General features: G+C 31.3%; 1 protein-coding gene across 17 annotated transcripts in view; it reads right to left on the bottom strand.

The window, feature by feature from the left end:
- The window catches only part of cac (calcium voltage-gated channel subunit cacophony), a 277,952-nt gene that overhangs the window by 19,822 nt on the left and 239,177 nt on the right, over positions 1-18,953 (bottom strand). For 14 of the 17 annotated variants that reach the window (XM_089223696.1, XM_089223711.1, XM_089223701.1 and 11 more), the window contains 14 exons: positions 18,238-18,498; positions 17,172-17,339; positions 16,409-16,610; positions 14,832-14,996; positions 13,784-13,894; positions 11,577-11,660; positions 10,303-10,392; positions 3,448-3,564; positions 2,481-2,638; positions 2,135-2,285; positions 1,273-1,400; positions 615-817; positions 381-485; positions 197-303 (listed from right to left, as the gene is read on the bottom strand). In XM_089223696.1, the coding sequence (XP_089079822.1) occupies positions 197-303; positions 381-485; positions 615-817; positions 1,273-1,400; positions 2,135-2,285; positions 2,481-2,638; positions 3,448-3,564; positions 10,303-10,392; positions 11,577-11,660; positions 13,784-13,894; positions 14,832-14,996; positions 16,409-16,610; positions 17,172-17,339; positions 18,238-18,498 (2,050 nt within the window). The remainder of the gene's footprint in view (positions 1-196; positions 304-380; positions 486-614; positions 818-1,272; positions 1,401-2,134; positions 2,286-2,480; positions 2,639-3,447; positions 3,565-10,302; positions 10,393-11,576; positions 11,661-13,783; positions 13,895-14,831; positions 14,997-16,408; positions 16,611-17,171; positions 17,340-18,237; positions 18,499-18,953) is intronic. The other 3 variants (XM_089223713.1, XM_089223703.1, XM_089223712.1) reach the window with 1 other exon arrangement.

The following is an 18,953-nucleotide window of genomic DNA, read 5'->3' on the forward strand; positions in this document are numbered from 1 at the left end:
ATTTATTATTATATTTGTTTTACCTATAAATATCCTCGTATTTTTTTAACTTTTTTTTTTGATTTTTTAACAATAATATATCATAATATATGTTTTAATCCTCTTTCAGATATAAATATTACCATTGTTTTAGCTTGCAAGGGTAATTAAAAAATGGATAATATTCAGTATAAACGTTGAATATGAATTGTATTACCTGTGGATTTGATGATTCGACTTGTCCGAATCTCGTGGACTTCCAGCTCTCTAAAATTAACAGACCCGCGTATATCTTGCCTACTGTCAATTTTCCAGCGTTCAGACCTATGCGTCAAATGTAAAATATTTTTAATAAAATTCATTCCCCGTTAACTTATGGAGAAAATGAAAAAAAAACCCACAATCGCTTTTCGGAATGAGTAAGTCCAAAATCTTTCTGGCCTGCAACGGCCATATGTGTCTGATGGTCTCTCTCAATTCCTCGTCCGCCTGGTCCATCTCTTCAGCTATGGACAGAAATACATAATACATTTTATCGATTTGCTAGTGGAACATGGCGGCAAACGATTTGACTAACCACACAGACCACAACAATAACAATACTATGCACTATCAATACAATGACGCTCACTCACCACATCGCATCTTTATGCTCAAGTTTTCCCGGATGAGGGCGAACAGCGTTGTGGTGAACTGCACTTTGCCGTCTTGGTCGACCGGCATGTTCATCCGGATGAGTTTCTTGTACGCCAAACGGTTGGGGCACTTGTTGCCGAAACCCAATGGCGGGTCAATGTTTTTGAGCATATCGTACATTTCGGTGTAGTGTATCTTTCCCCTGAGGTGCGCACAATCAAACAATACAATTGTTACTAACGGTTCGTAGGTCGTTTAGATATCATTATATTATTGTCAGGGTTTCAAGAATTGAATGCATTAAAAAAAAAATCACTAACTATGCGCGCCTTCACCTCGTACTCTTGAAAGTAATTTATTAAAATATTATGTTTTTATTGATATAAAACAATCAATGTTTCACCGAAATGTATAAGAAAAAAAAACGGTTTTATTACGCATTAGTTAGCACTATGATAATGTCTAAATCCAAAATTAAATTTCGTGTTTCTAGTATGGTTATGTAGGTATTGCATAAAATTTGTATCTAATAATACTTGTTATATACTTGAAATTTAAAGTAAAATTCATCAAACATGCAAAGTTGTTAGATTCTGATTGTTACAATTGAATACAATATAGGTACCTTATATTTATATAATATATGTTACTACTCACGTGGCATTCGGATCGTATTCCGCCCAGATCCGTACGAATTCGTCCAGGTGATGGGCACCCAGAATTGACGAGTCTCTGGTCAGGTAATCAAAGTTGTCCATGATGACCGCCACGAACAAGTTCAACATCTGCGGCGTGAAAAGGACAAATGTTATAATATTATACTATCATGCCGTATAGTCGTTTTAAGGGGAAAACGAGGAGGAAGAGGCTGGTGGAACGGACGTGAATAACGACTCATCGTATTATATATGTTTAATGATTATCATTACGATCGACGACGAACGCGTCGATACGTCCCACACAGCATTAAAATATTTTCCATAGTAGTCAAAATAATCAAAAGAGTTGCGTAAATAATTAGAAAATAATTTTTAATTATTAATTGGTCCAAGAAGTTCATATTTGGAAAATATTTTACAGAAAACATTAACAAAAATATTTTAATCACATATTTTCCAAAAAAACATTTTCATAGAAAATTAAAAAAAATATTTAGTCAACATTTTTATGGAATCATATAATATAGCATAATATTTGGTTATTATGTGAAGAAAATATTTATGCAATATTGTTAGTTAATTATTTATTATTCAATCCGCTTCAAAATATTATGATTTACCAAATGATGTGTGGGGTGTGTATCGTTGGCGCCAGTGGTGAATATACGATGGAGGGGGGGGGGTGGCTAGTGGGCTGAAGCCCCACTTTAAATTACATTCGTAACTGTTAACATAAATATAATAGCCTCTAGGTTCTAGATGATTTGTTAGTTGCTATAATAGGTATTATAGCCCAGCCCGAAAATTATTTGTATACATAATACGCCACTGGTTAGCGCGGATAAGTTAGACTTGCTTACCAGAAACGAGCAGAAAAATATGAACGACACAAAATACATGTAGGCCATGTTCGAACCGCAATCGTTGTCCGGCTTCCTGGCACCGGCCTCGCACATTTTCCCGTGATTACACGACAACATGATCGACGGCCACGCTTCGCCCGTGGCGCATCTGTAAAACGGAAACGCGTTAAAACATGTACGGATACACAAAATCTGTTGTGATTCGTTCATGCGAAAAACAGTACGCTATATTTCATAAGATGTCGCGACGACGGATACCATTCACAATAGTTTAACAATATGTATTATTATTATATAGTAATATATCGTCAAAATATAATAATATTAGTATCGTAATCATTACCGAAACAACAACATTAGACCCTGGACAAACGTTTGGAAATTGTTGTGCCTGTTGATTTCCGTGTTGGGGTTCAGCTCAATGTTGCCGAAAATCTGCATCCCGATGATGGCGTATATGAAGAACAACATGCCGATCAGCAAGCATACGTAGGGCAGGGCCTGCGGCGAAACAAATGGTTAATGGTCGGCGGACTGTCGCGGGTGTGCGGAAAATAATATTCTGGAAGTGGTTTTTTTTTTTTTTTTTTTGGGAGGGGGTGTCTTCTATGCCTGTACACTCTCCGACTTAAAAAAAAAGACCTAAATATTGGTATTATCATTTATTTTATAATTTACTATTTATATTTTAGTATATGTTAGACACCTCCCCTCCCCGAGAAATCACCCAAAATACGCCACTGACTGGAATACTAAAACGGGTGGAACTGTTTTCACTCAAAATCGAATTTTTGGTTTTCACTCAAATTAATCAACTTCGCCGAAGCCCAGAAAAATGGATTTGGTTTTTACCCATAGAAATATTATCCCTCACAAACGAAAAAAACATTTTGGTCACCGTTGTCCGAGAGGGTGTTTGACACAAGCAATGTAGTGAAACAACGAAATGTTTTATTTTTATAGGTTTTACCCCGAGAACGCATAAAAATACTTTAATATTCCATAAGTAGGTACACCGTCACCCTCCCAAAAAACACAACACGTAGACTAAACCACAAATGGTGTTGAGGCCTATTAAATTAGTAAAAGAGGGTAAATATTACTTTGCTTATTGTGATAACTGTATACAGATTGTAAATTATCTTAATAATAAAAAAAGGGTTTACACTGATATTTTTGTTGCCGATCATGCATATTCCTATGGGCGGAAACCAAAACCCTATTTTTGAGTTCGAGCTTATTTTTTGAATTTTGAAATTCAATTTAATCGCGCATGTATTATATTGTAATAATATATAACATATACGTACTTTGAACGACTGGACGAACGTCCAGAGCAATATCCGTATCGTGTACCCTTGCCGGAGCAGTTTTATCAGTCTTGCGGCTCGGAAAAGCCTGAGGAATCCGACGTTGATGAAGTTTTCCTGCAACAACAGGTTTTCGTTTACCACACATGGCGCAAAATTGTGCGAAAAGGCCCGCGCCCGGTGACGGTATAATATTGTTATTATACTCGCGCGCCGGTAAAATAATATAAGTACAGCATTTATAACAATATTACATCATTATAAATTATATAGACAACTCCCACTTAACATATGTTATATTTCAAGAAAAAAAAAACAACGGCGTACTTAAGCTCTACACGATAATATTTTAATATGATTAAACGCGTGTATTTTACATAATATTATTATGCGCATCATCACACGAACTAAAGTGTATTTGAACGTCAAGCTCGACGGCGGCGGCATTGTATCAAACATAATAGTTATATAGGTGTGACCCACTATTATTATTATTATTATATATAGGTAGGATGATCCGTTTAACAAGCCAACATTTCATGTTATCTTTTAAGTCAATTTTAGTATTTTTGAAATGTGTATATGAGTTGTTAATATTATTTAAAGCACTATTTTCTTCAAAAATAAATATTATAAAATATTGTTGCTCCTTTTTTTTCTTTCAATATAACGGTTGCTTAGATTTCTTTAGATTACAATTTTTTTTTTATATGTCGATCTGTATTGCTGCGTATAATTTTGTAATCAGAAGAAGAATATTAATAAAAAGAAGACCCTTAGCTATTAAATCTTCTTTATTTATATGTTACAGTCATTTTGAATCGTGAATACAAACTAATTGTTTTGTTGTGCAATATTTTGCATTATATTTATTAATGATTTTAATTTTATTATTTCATATTTATTATATTATGAATATTTTTAAACACTATCATCATAATGATAGAAATTAAATGCTTAATATTGATGGTCAACGATGTAAATAAACAAATAATTAAGTTATTATTTATTACTGTATTGAGATTATTTAGTATTCATTATCTACCTAATTATATATTGTAATGATGTGTGCTTAAGCCATCATATCTTTTTAAATTCAATATATATGATAAAATAATTATAATAATTGTTAGCCATTAAGGATAAGATAGGATACACACATACACACACACACACATACAACATTATATATAAGGAGCTCCGTTTTTAGTCACTGGGCCAGACGTGTTGTACGATCATGGTACGATCATAATCGAGTGTAAAAGACTACGCAGATCGTGTACACAGAAAGACGTAATATTGTTAAAGTTAAAAATATATGTGTGTGTATTAAAAATAAATAAATTAGTTAGTTAAAAATATAATATGTTAATGCCCATTAAAAATAAATTAAATAAAAGTAATATTAATAGACCAAAGAAAAAGGTTTTATTAATTTAAAATACAATTCGATTACCTCACCTGTACCTCAGACGCTAACCACGGTTTCAATTGGGAAGTCAATTTAAGGATTGGAAAGGTAATATATAATGATATTATTATAACCACTAGTTTTAATCATTATAATATGCACTTAAATTACTAGATTTATAGCATTTAGAATTGCAATGTCTGCTGCTTTCCTACACAAGTTTTGCAATGCTGCGTACCAGTGTATCAATTATTCATCAATCATTATATTAGTTTTTAATAAATAATTATAATAATATTATATTTGTTTTAAAATATTTTAAAATGTTGATTATTAGTATTATGTTTATTATTAAGCTATTGTATACAAATAATTTGTTTGTATTCACGATCCAAATTTCCTGAGGTTGACCAAAATACTGCCTATGTAACTTTCCTGGTGTTTCACATGAACCCTATTATGTATATTGAATTGTTTAAAAATGAATTTTGTCTCTGAAAAAGCAATTGAAAACCAAATAGATAGAAAAATTAAAAATTAATTTAATTTGTGAAAATATAGTGTTACCTCTGTACAAAATCATATCTTTTTTACTTAGAAAATTAGTTTAGCCAGTCAAACGGATCATTCCGTACATGCATTTTATATAACATAATATTTTTTTGTATCGTAATATTATGGAGCGTGAAAAATATGATATTAAATAATAATAATGTTTGTGTGATAAGTTATTATTACTATTATTTTATATTATTAATCATGCGTCAATAGCCCGAACATAAAAAATAGTGTAAATTATAACGCGCAAACATATTGTAGGTACTTATGTTGCAGTGGCGTACTTGAACAGAGAAAACGATAATAAAAGAGATGGTGGTAACCGATTTTTCTACACGACCCTTGAATATCGGTGTCGAAGTTCAACATAATAATAATAATAACAATGATCTTTTCTTGAAAATCATTTTTTAAAATACAGAAATCAATTTTTATTTCGATCAAAGCCAATCGCAAATCTGTCGATTTCATCGTTACAATAATGTATATTATCGATACGCAAAAAGGACTAAGCCCATCCATCTCCCATCAAACCCGTTGACCCATCATCAATTACGCCACTGAAATATAAAAGTCGAGATTTCCGAAACGACTCTTATCCTGCCTTGTGTTCGGACGTTGCAATGATATGATAATAATTATATGCGACGGCGGCGATGAGGAAATCGAGTGGGTTTAATGTGTAAATATATATTAGGTATGTTGTTCGGCATCGGCAGAGTTGTGTGCGGCGGTGTACGGTACGCCTCACTAAAGATCAATTTTAGTAGTATTGTTTTCCGTGATGAACGCATGAATAATAACGATAAGAACAGCAATGACTACTATACGGCAATTTAATGATATTATTAAAATATTATGTTATCATTGACATGTGTACCTATTTTTTCAGCGGTCTGCTTCGTACAAAATAATAATAATAACAATAACAATAATATATTTGTCTTAGATCATAATATTGTGTATATGTATATATATATACTATTTTTTATATTGTATATCATACTATGGGTGGAGCTTCAGCGTATTATTTTGTTGTCGATATTAGCGTCGAGTCTCTGAATTGGGTGTTCGATATGCGCATGTGCTATGCAACTCGTCGCATAATAATTATCCATAGGCCGTAAAACAAGGTCAATATTATATTACAATAATATAATGTGTCTAAATAAGCGATTATAGTTGCATCGCGAATGCGCGTATATCGAACACCTAATTCAGAGATTCATCGCTAGTAAAATTGGCAGAAATTTTTTTTTTTGTATTCATATTATATGTGCTGTGACTCCATCCACAGTATATATTATTATGATCTAAGATAATATTTGCATATTATTATGATAGACTGATCGTGTGCCAAGCGTCAGCATCGAAATTTGCGGCAGCGGCGATATAATATTATGATTTTTTTATTTAGCAGTGGCGGCGGCGGCGATATCTCAACAGTAATTATATTGTTAATCTTATAAAAAAAATAATATTGTACATAGCATCAGCAGCAGAGCGTTTAAAATATTAATATATATTACACACCGATATAACACATAACATAATAATATAACATACGATGACTTGCGCAAGCTAGAGGCGCGGTGGACCGGAGTCCGTCCGTCGTCGGCCGAATCGTACGTCGTTTTGTACGATAATATTTTTATAATAATATTATGATAACATTAACAACAATATTATATTAACACAATACAAGAAAATATATACACATACGCAGCGGACGCGGAGAGTGTCGTGGCTGCAGCAATGTCGCGGCCGTTTTTTTCCAGAGCCCCAACCGGCATATCACTCAACAGTGGCGGATTTAAGGGAGAGGGGGGGGGGTGCTCACCACCGTGACATTCGATACAACTGAACCCACGATAAATAGGTCCCAATTGATATTATAATATCGCTAGCGGGCAATGAGTATATTATGTTCACGATATATGATATGGGTAATATCGAAGATTTTGATTATCCCATACCGTCTTCGTTTAATGCCGGGGGAGGGGGAGGTGTCAAATTCGAAGTAGGGAGGGCACATTCTTGGATGGATAACGAATAGTGTATAGTCGTGTGAGTATAGACGAATAATTAAAGAATACGCGTATGATGTACCTACTCACTATACCGACCCATGGAGCGCACGACGCCAGAGCTTCTGTAAAATTCGGGGTGCAAACATTGCTAGCTGCTACGACCTCCACGCCTGGATTTATTTCAAAAATATATACTCAATACCGGTGAAAACTATCGAAAATGGTGATGTCAAAATATATATAATAATGTATAACTATTCTAAAACAATATATTCCAACAAAAAAACTATACAACATATTACTATAATATATATATTTATATTATATATTATATAGGTGGTATACATATAATTATAATAAATAATAACATAAATTGACACGGAATAGAAATGTGTGACTGTGTGAGAGAAACAATACCAAATTAAATTAATAAAAAAACGAAACAAAAAACTTTCGCTCGCGTTCCGGACACTCGGGTTTTTGCTAATGAGATTTTAATCCAAAAATATATTTTTAGACAGGCCTGGACATTTTTAATTTTTATTTATTTTCTTTGCATATGTAGGTTACCTAATGAAATTGCTACAAGAAATATTTTAAGGCAAATTATCTAATTACAGTTTAATCTCTAACTTTCTAACTTTCTACCATATATTTTTTTTTAAATACATCCATAATATTGTATATAAAAGTGGCTAAAAATGTATAGTTTAATTATGCTTTATTATATTGTAGGTACTTTAACACTTGAATTATGAATGTTATTTTAGTATTTGTGTATAGGACACAATAATAATAATTATTTAGATCGAAAAAAAATGTATAATTAAGATTAATAGGATATTAAATTATAATAATACCTCTTTAGTAGTTATTTTCTATTCTATGACATCGTTGTTGCGGGTTATTATACTATACTTTGACACTTGTGTGCCCTATAATTTAATGCAGTTTATTGTAATCTAATATTATGAATTTGTAGTAGGTACCAGTTATAAAAATGTATTAAATGGAAATTAATTAAAAATATAATATGTAAACTAAAACGACATCGAAAATCAGCTAGCGAGCAGTTTTAAAAAGCATAATATAAAACATACACCACACTATGAAAAAAAAAATGCAATGACTTACAGTAAATAATTATACATAAACCTAAGAGCTGAGATTTTAAATCGTTTGTTGCATTGCATATTATTATAATATATCGATCGCAGGAAACTCTAGAAAAACTACTTGCAAGTGGACTCGATCAGAAAAAAACATATTATTTATAAATAAACCTAATAAAAATGTCAAATTAGTAAAGAAAAACTAGTAATAATAAATAGTTGGAATAGAATTATTATTGTTATTCTTCGAGCAAAATATTGTGAAACGCAATTATAATGTCCTATCCAAAATAACGATCATACCTAATATTACATTTTTGCGTTAAATTTTAGGCGAGTACATTATAATTATTGTTATCACCTAATAAATTAATAATGAAAACAAAGGTGGTTTAAAATATATATATATATATAATATTGTTATATTTTCTATACTGTAATAATTTACGTATATTATTATTTTTGAATGCTATATATTGTGTAACAAAATACTCTACAAAAAATAATGACAATAACTACAGTTATTATTAATAACTTATACTATTCTTATTATTCAAAGGTCAGTTTAAATAATATGCTATAATATAACAATATACTAGCCATGGTGTGTTTCTATGTGTATAATAGTATTAATAATAATATGTTGCTACGATGATAAATAATATTATTGTACTTTGGGTACCTACTATAATACTAATAATGCATTAGATGTATTAATATATAATTAGTTATATGACAGTAGTACCTATGTGTGGTATAAACATCAATACTCACTACTTTTTTCTAAAATATTGGATTGTAATACTAATAATTATAAAATAGGATATAATCAAACGTATTTCGTACTACTATACATATAGTATTATGATATACCTACGCGTATAAAACAGCTTTATATTCACAATATCAAAGTCACTATAGTAATGTCATAGGTATAAAAACATAGACCAAAAATCCGAGTAACCCTTAATGAATTATTAATTATTATAATTGTTTTCAATTTCCGTAAACGACAAAATAATATCAATAATTATGATAATAATCATCCGATTTGACGGGAAAAATTGAACGAAAAAATAAAGGACAATCAACTACGGTTATAACGAAAGAATTATAAATAGTATTTAAGCACAATACTATTAAATACCTCAGAAATCCGGATTGACGTTTAAAATTAAAACTACTGTATGTTGGCGATAAAAACGATTTTTATGATATCACGCGTATTCAAGCTGTACGTAGGCCACCTTTGCGGTTAAGGTCCCCAAAAAATAAGAATGATAGGACGCGCCTACACAAAAATCGAACATATTATTTTTGATTTTACTAGGTTATAATATAATTTTAAACAAAACAAATCGTGTTGAGTATTGTCATCACACAGCAGGTGTAAATCGTTACACACAAATATTTAACTGACTATAATATAATAAAATTGTGATTGTGGACAACTGTTTTCTAAATAAGTGTCCTAATAAATGTAAATATATATATATATATATATATATATATTTGGTTGCTGCTTAATTAGTAAGAGCAATTTTTCGATAGCCATTGTGTCGCAAAATAAACAAATATGTATATTTTTTTTCTCAAAAATAAAATAAAATAAAAAATAAAATCCATGTCCAAAGACCAAAAAAAAAAAAATTACAAAAGACACATTCTTCAACAGTATACAAGTGCGGTCTACGTCGGATGCAACAAATTGGCGTACTCCTGATGTTTTAAATATAAAATTTACCTCCACAATTTCTCCGAACATCATTTTCGGTGGTATGTCTTTTTCTATATTTTTCGGGAACACAATTCGGTACACATATACGAGGCGTTCCTATACAAGAGTAAACATGTTACAGATGCTTTTGAAAGTTTATTGTTTTATTTTTATATTCAGATTAGTATTAATAGGTATTTTTAGTTTATTGCATGCGAATTTCCGATAAACGTCGACTTAGACTCGGTGTCCATTCATGTTCTCGAATCTTGACCAAATTTTTGGTTTATGCTATATCATAATATTACTCTACATTTTATTTGGTTCGATAAAAATATTATAATGTAGGTAAAGAAAGTCTCGATCTGTAACCCGACTGGCTTATCTTAGTGTACCTAAAATTGCGGTTTGCGAACATCATCACTACATAATTTTTGCATGGCGCCTGCGTTTTATAGATTTTACATTTATAGTGAATATTCTGTCAAAAGTACAGAGATGAAAACGGTTCGAAAAGCATTTCACCGGCATCAATACTATATGGGTATTTTAAAGCTCTAAGTTACGTCGCGGAAAGTTTATTTAATATAATATAATGTGAATATCGTTAAGGGACGAAATCGACAACGTGCCGGTCGGTTCGCTACAATAATATTTTTGGGAAAAAAGGATGATAATATTAATAGGTTTATGTCTATGTAAAGCGTGTGTAGCGATGGACTGAAAAATATTCACGATGACCGAAATATTATGCAGCGCACAAAGTGGTCGCTAAAAATATTGGTATATATAGTTATGTATTAATTATATAGGAACGTAAACTTGGGTTCTCAACAATATAGATTAATCATATAATAATATCAAACATCGTCACCTGACGTAACAACAACACCGCCTGTCTCAGTTTTCGCAAGTTTTACGGCAGTTAAAAAAAAGTCCATTTCTCCGCAGTTGATGCAGATATCTATAGTGCGATTATAATGCTCTGATATGCGTTAAATAAATACAATAGATTCACTTAAAATGTGAGACAATCGGTGTTGTCTCTTCGTCAACGATTTATATATGTAGCATTTGTTATAAAATATTAGTATTTTATAATACGTATGAGAGAGACAACCATATAGACGAACACACACTTGCATTCAGAACTTAATAATTTTAAATGTAAAATACATCATTTTTTTTTTAATTTTTACATGATTCATAAATATTATGTTATATTATATGCATAGGAAAGAATACGTAGCTGCTAAAATGGTTATAAATGCATATACATAGTATTATTAAAAATATCTTACCCCAAATTCGATGACCAGCGCGTCCACGATACTTCCAATGACCGTAATAAAGTCGAAAATATTCCACGGATCTTTAAAAAAATTCTGAAAACCATTTCGTTAAGCAAACAATGTGTTTTGGTTAGACGTTTGTGTGCAAATACATAATCATATATTATATACTATGTTGAATTAATTAAAAAAAAAAAATTATTATTATTGTGATTAGTGTAAATATTGTATATACGCATGCTTTCCATTGGAATCACCGTGGGAGGATGTGGCACATATTCGTACAAAGAAGGTCGAAAACAAAAATAAATTATAAATATTAGGAGCAATATATTAATTTATTTTTAATCGTATAGGTCTATGAAAATAATGTATAATATCATCGTTATACAATATTACAAAATATTAGATTATAATTAATTTATCATAGATAAATCATAGCATTTATAAATTATCATTTACCTTGCATCCAAACGCGATGAGTTTTAAGACACATTCTACCAGGAATAGCAGCGTCAATAAATGATTGAGGTTCAGTAGAACATTGTTAAGTAGATGCGATTCGCGATGGTGCTGCAGCCACGAAATAAACAACCAAATAAAAGCAACGATTTAATATTACACAGGCAACTAATTTAATGACTTTGGTTAATAATATTGTATCTAATAATAAAACTTTGGTACTGGTAAAAAAAAAAAAAAAATCTAATTTGTACAATCTATACATATTTATATATATTATATATATATATAGGTATAATATATATATATATATATATATATATATATATATATATATATATAATATAATAACATCCGATTTTGGTATTTAAGTTTGTGAAAAACTCGAAAGAAAACAATGGAAATAACATCATTTTTTTTTTTACCATAAATTCTGAAAAAAAATTGTGATAGTTTAGTCATTAAACTATTATATTATTATATTATAATGTATATAAAACATGTCAGATGTTTAAGACATTCAGATGAATTTCAGAAATACGAATCTAACGAATCCTTAGGATTATCATAATGATGATAATAATAATAATAATAACAACAACAATAATAATAATACCTAACTATAATTATAATATTGTGTACTATTTTATAGCTGTGTGCTGCAGGATATTATATAGTGTCACATATAATACCACAACGATGACAAGAATATAATATATATATATATAATATATATATACATCTTGTACTATCGCGTTTGTGAATCCGTGTGTGGAAATGTTGAATCCATTGTGGCTCAAGACTGAGCATAAAACGAAGCGATATACGACGATGACTGCGCGCGCCATATTATATTTTCGTAGCGGTAAACATGCAGATCACGACGAGTACCCCCTACCCCACCATTTACCAACCCGGTGGGTATAAGAGGTATATACAATAATAATTATAATATATTTAACCCTGAATTCGATGGAATTATATTATAGGATCTTATTAAAAAAAAAAAAAAAACAAATTAACAATATCAGTATAGTAGTTGTGGCATGCGAAATAATAACATAGAATTCAAAACGCAAGACATAAGCGGACATAAAGGTACCATATCAAATACACACACACACACGATAATACATGAATAAATCATGCTTGTTTGTCTACATAACACTATATGCAAAGAACATAACATAATAAAGTGGCAGCTATAAGTAGTATGTGTCTGTAAAACTCACGTCATCATATTTATTGGAACAGTCCATAAAATTTCGAGACCACTTACCTTAGAAACGCTGTAGAATTATATCTCTGCAGTGTAGTAAGTAGGTGGAATATATAGCATTGTACACTTCATTCCGGTAGGTAGGTAGTTAATTTTTGAAATTAATTATTTTCAAAGAGGATTGTTGTCAGTGAGACTAATACGATTAAACGATTTTTATTCTTATTTAGAGGAGCAAATTCAATGGAAAGCACGTAACGAACATATATCATTGTAATAATAATATCAATCATTTTTTTTTTGTAACCAAAATTTGTAAAACGTTTCAAAACAAAAATAACTTAACAAACAATAATTAAAGTTTTTAAAGTATAATATAATATGCGAAGCGACGGTAATATGAACATATTATATAACATATTATATTATATTATTTATACTTTAGAGTGATAAATGATTTTTTGTAATTCTAGACAATATCTATTATATTAATCGAAATATTATGGTTACTACTACTTGGCACGTGTTCTCTTACCCTGACTCCGAACGCCAAAATTTTGAGTACGCACTCAATGGTAAACATGCCAGTAAACACCATGTTCATGTAATGTAGAGCAGTCTTGTAGGATTTTTTTTGTTGATAAAACTATAAAAATGAATAAAAAACAAACAATCATCAACCATTAAAGTGAAAAAAAAAATAACGAAAGAAAGAAAGAAAGAAAGATCGAGTGAAAGAACGAAGAGCATTAATTGTTCTGATAGTGAACTAAATATAATAAAATAACATTTCACAAATGTTACACAATTATATTATAACCGTTTTCGTTGTATAGACTGATACAATTTATTTAAATAAAAATATATGTTATCAGTTAGTCGACAACAAAATGAAGAAATAAATAAATCGATATAAAAGGCAGCAATGCGTTTAGTTAAATCAATTTAGTATTTATTAATTCATTTTTTTTTTTTTTTTTGTTAGAAGTTGAAAGCAAAAGTTATGCTGAATAATAGAGAAAAAGATAAACATAAGCAACCTGAAAATAAAATAAATTTAAAAAAATTAAAACCATGATGTGTGTGATATCCACAGCAAATAGGAGTGATCAGCTTAAACAAATTGTGCATGCAATAAAATATGTTGGTCGATAATTTATTCAAAATCAAAATAACTCTAATAGTAATCTCCGCGATAAGTAAAAACGTCGATTTCACGAAAAAATTTGTACTACAATAAATCACTGCGTTGTACTCTCGTGACGATAATATTGTCAACATTTCGTTCGTATTTGTAGTTTATTCTCGTAATAATAATTTTCAAATTATTACTATTATACAAATAATAGTATAGTATTGTAGTCGTTGTTGTTTGGTGCGTAAATTAACTATCATGTTAAATACATGATGATTATAATATTAATAATAAAAATAAACGAGTTCAACAAACATCCGACGGTACGACAGTAATAATTACTATATTATATTTCAATAAGGACAAAAAATTTTACGGCTAAACATGTTTCATAAAATTTATATGTGACGAAACGCGTCCAACGGCGCACCGACGACGATAGACTTACCTTCATCATGAGTAACAGCGTGTTCAAGACGATCAGTATCATGATGAAATATTCAAACGGCGTAGATACTACTAGGCGCCATATTTTGTATTTCATACTGTTCCTGTCTTTTGGCATGTACCTCTCCAGCGGTTTCGCTTGTATAGTAAAATCGATACACGATTTCTGAAACACACGATCAATCGGCAATCGTCATTAACACTATTAGGTATACTATTTAATATTTATACCACATCACCGGTTGATATGTTTGGTTAACGCAGTGACGCGGTCTCCTGGTCGGGGGATTAACGTGGAAGTAATTAGTTGGTGAGTAGTACAGCGAAGAATAAACACATCACAGCTACCTATCTCTCTTTATAGTTTGTATACATGTATACATAGGTAAAGTCTCCCAATCGTTTTTTTTTTTTTTTTACCACAACAAAGCTGCATTTTTAATAATACGTCAAAAGGTGATCTATGGTTTAAAAACGCAATGACGTAATATTTATTATTCATAATAATGTCATTAGGGCCGGAGTGGCGCAGTGGTCACACAGTTGACTACGACTCACACAGTCATCGGTTCGATTCATACCAAAGTGCAAAAAAAAATGCGGTTCTACGTGATCACCAAATCCCCAAGTTGTCGTCCGATTGCGTCATCCGGTTTCCAACTAAGTCCCACTTCACTGGGAGTGAAGACCGCACATGTATCCTCTTGGAGAAGGCGGTAGTATCATGTATATAGTGATATATACATAGATAAATAGTTCACCTGATCTCCCTACTACCCACTTGGGATAAGCATTGACCAAGACCTAAAGGCCGTTTCAATGAACAAATACAAAAAAATAATAATAATGTCATAATATGACGTTTGGACGATGAAGAAAATCTGCGAAAATCGAGCGCATGTAGTGCGGTTACGGATACCATATAGAGCGGTGTGCGTCAAGAGAGGATTGAAGTTTGTTGAAATTATTATGTTAATACGATATTATAATATTATGGTGATAAAATAATTAGTTAATAATGATATAACGCATACTCGTAAACGTTATATTAATAATCGTATTTTGTAAATTTTAAAATAAATTGCAAAAAGACGTCACTAAAGAGGGCAAGAAGGCTAGTGTTGCACACTTACACCGATAGTCTGTAGCCAAGAAATATATTTAATTTGGAGAAAGAATGGACGCTTAAACATAACTAAAATTCTTCAGATGAATCATTGAAAACGCTCACTAATACCAATAAACCATCAGAAAAGTTATTAGTTTGGTATCCCTATCGTTACGACAGTAGCGTTGCCTAAGGAGGGAGGTGTGCTAAGGGGCTGTATACCAATTTCAAGAAAATTAAAAATTATTACTATAGTCTACGAAAGTTACTGCAAATACAACTTTGTACAGCCATACAGGAATCGAAATTTAAAATGAAACTTCGAAATCAGTTAGGTTTTGGCTAACCTAAATGGGAGACCCTAGTGAAACTTAGTCTGCGTAAATTAAATAGATTATCCTCCGCAAAGAAAAATCTTGGCTTCATCACTGCATTACAGCAATAGTACTACACTACGAGCAATGTCCTACCTGGTTTTTATCAATTTCACCGTCTTGTAGTTCAGCCTCTCCCTGCTCTTGAAACGTAATGATGATCAACGCGACGAATATGTTGACAAAGAAGAAAGGAAACACGATAAAATAAATTATGTAGAACAACGACCTCTCGATGTGATAATTCGGTATGGGCCCGTGGTCCTCTTCAGTGGCCGCTATCGAATTTTGCAACACCCTGATGGAAACAACGAAAATTCCAGTCAGTCTATCCTATGACACACTTCTATCTGACATAATATAATGTAAACTGCGACGTGTGTTATTTATAAATAGAGCAAGAACGCATATATTTTTTTTATATATTTTAAACTTTTCGAGGCTTAAATTTTTTGAACATTCATTATAAACGTACAACTTCATAGCGTTTATCGATAAATATTTTACGTTAGCAATTCTTGAGGATGAAATTAAGACGTAATAATACAGTGGAACCTCTAAACACCGGACACTCTCGGTCACTAAATTTCGTCCACTATTCGGAGATGTCAGTTATTAAGATGGTAAATACTATGAGTACAAATGTGGCCGTTCCCAAAATTCCGTCCGTTAGTTGGAGGTGTCCGTCAAAAGAGGTTTCACTGTATTTAAAAAATAATTTTTTTTTTTTTAAATATAACATCATACCGAGTGGTATATAATTATAATTATTGTAAAATGGTTTATTAGCGTTGCCGCAAAAATGCTTGAAAGTCCTTGCTCTATTTATAATTCGCGTCACAGCCGAGTGTTTACGCACTGGGGCCATCCTTCGCCCGTTTGGACGGCGAACAGTGTCAACATGGCCACAGCCACGTTATCGTAGTAGAAGGCCTGTTGATCCCATACCCTCTTCTCCGAGGTTGGTATAAACTTTTGCGAATTTACGTCTTCCGTGTCGCCGGCTTCATATTTGAAATAATAACCCCTGTAAATTGCAAACGATCATAGTTATTATACATAGTCATCAACCGGACGAAGCACTTGCACAGTTGTTAGCGTGGTTTCGGTCATTAGCATCGAGCGATTTTGTATTACGAAAAATTATGTTTGATTATAATATATTTTAGGGATATTTTATTTAAATTATTCAGTTTCATTTATATTATTGTATTAGGTACCAAGTTTTGTGTTATCATATTATTAATTGTACAACTACCAAAAACGATTTATTAAGGCACCAATTACTATAGTAGGGGATTAAGGTATTTGAAATTTTGGTTATTTTTGAAGTTATATTTTATAATTGAGAGCGATAATAAAAAAAGACTCCCTCAGCCGATTTGAGCGTTAACCATTGCAAACAGTAACTAACAGTTTTGCTATTCTGTACGCGATTGAAGTATTTTGAAAATTATTACAATGTCGTTGTTTATTCATTGACTTTATTTATCTATTATTACCGCTTTTATTTCGAGTACCGTTTCGAAAATGAAAAAATGATCTGTCTAAAGTACCAGCTCATGAACACTACCATTCAGAAAAGATGCTATACTTGATACTTTTGAGCAAGTTTAGAGGGAGAAAAAGTGTCTACAGAATAAAAAATAAAAATAAAAATAAATAAACACTATGGTAAAACCAATACATTCCTCGCTCCGCTCAGAATCTAAAAACTTATACAGTTGAAAAAGCCTTATGTTTATAATTTATATTTTTTATGGAACACACGTGTTTTATCAATACACAACTTCAAAAGATGTAAGTATGTATAATTTCGTCCATACGTAATTGCAACACTTTTTTATAAACTTGTGAACGGAGTGATCAGACTAAACGTTTTTTACGTGCGGTAATGCACACTTACATCATTATAATATACTCACTGGCATGTGCCGTTGACGGATTTGCTGCTGTCGTTGCAGTAAAAAAACTTGCCGTGGAACAGCTGAACTGCAATTACAGCAAAGATGAAATGAAATAGTATGTACACGATAAGTATGTTGATCACGTTCTTCAGAGAATTGACCACACAGTCGAACACAGCTTTGAGCTTGGGCACGCGCTTGATGGTCTTCAGCGGTCGCAATACTCGCAACACGCGAAGCGACTTGATAGTCGACAAGTTAGTGCCGACGGAACCACCTCTGTAACATAAACGAGAAAGCGCATGTGGTCAGGAAAATTTTACTAAATAACGATGGGACCATAGTTCATACTTAAAATGCCACTAATTGTAGGTTCAAGTAACACTAAAATGTAAAGTTATAGAAATTAATGAAAAAAAGTATCAGTTTTCAAGACATTTCATTGGTGTTCGAATTTTTTCTTTGTTATCTGTATGTGGTACTTATTTTATTACAAATCATAATATTATTATTACATTTAATTTATTTTACTTACTTTAGTAAATTTACGCATTTTAAACATTATTTATCTTTTCGTGTTTGTTATCAGCGTAATGATTTTATTTACTCGTCCGTATGTATTATAAATAATAATTATTATTATTAGGTCATAAAGACATAAAATCTATTTTATGTTTCAAATACATAATACAAGTAGGACGTAGGTACACTATAGATTATTGGATGTTTTGTTT

Source organism: Diuraphis noxia, unplaced genomic scaffold (genome assembly GCF_037042655.1).
Source record: "Diuraphis noxia isolate RWA-SAM2 unplaced genomic scaffold, SU_Dnox_SAM2 contig0003, whole genome shotgun sequence".
NCBI lineage: Eukaryota > Metazoa > Arthropoda > Insecta > Hemiptera > Aphididae > Diuraphis > Diuraphis noxia.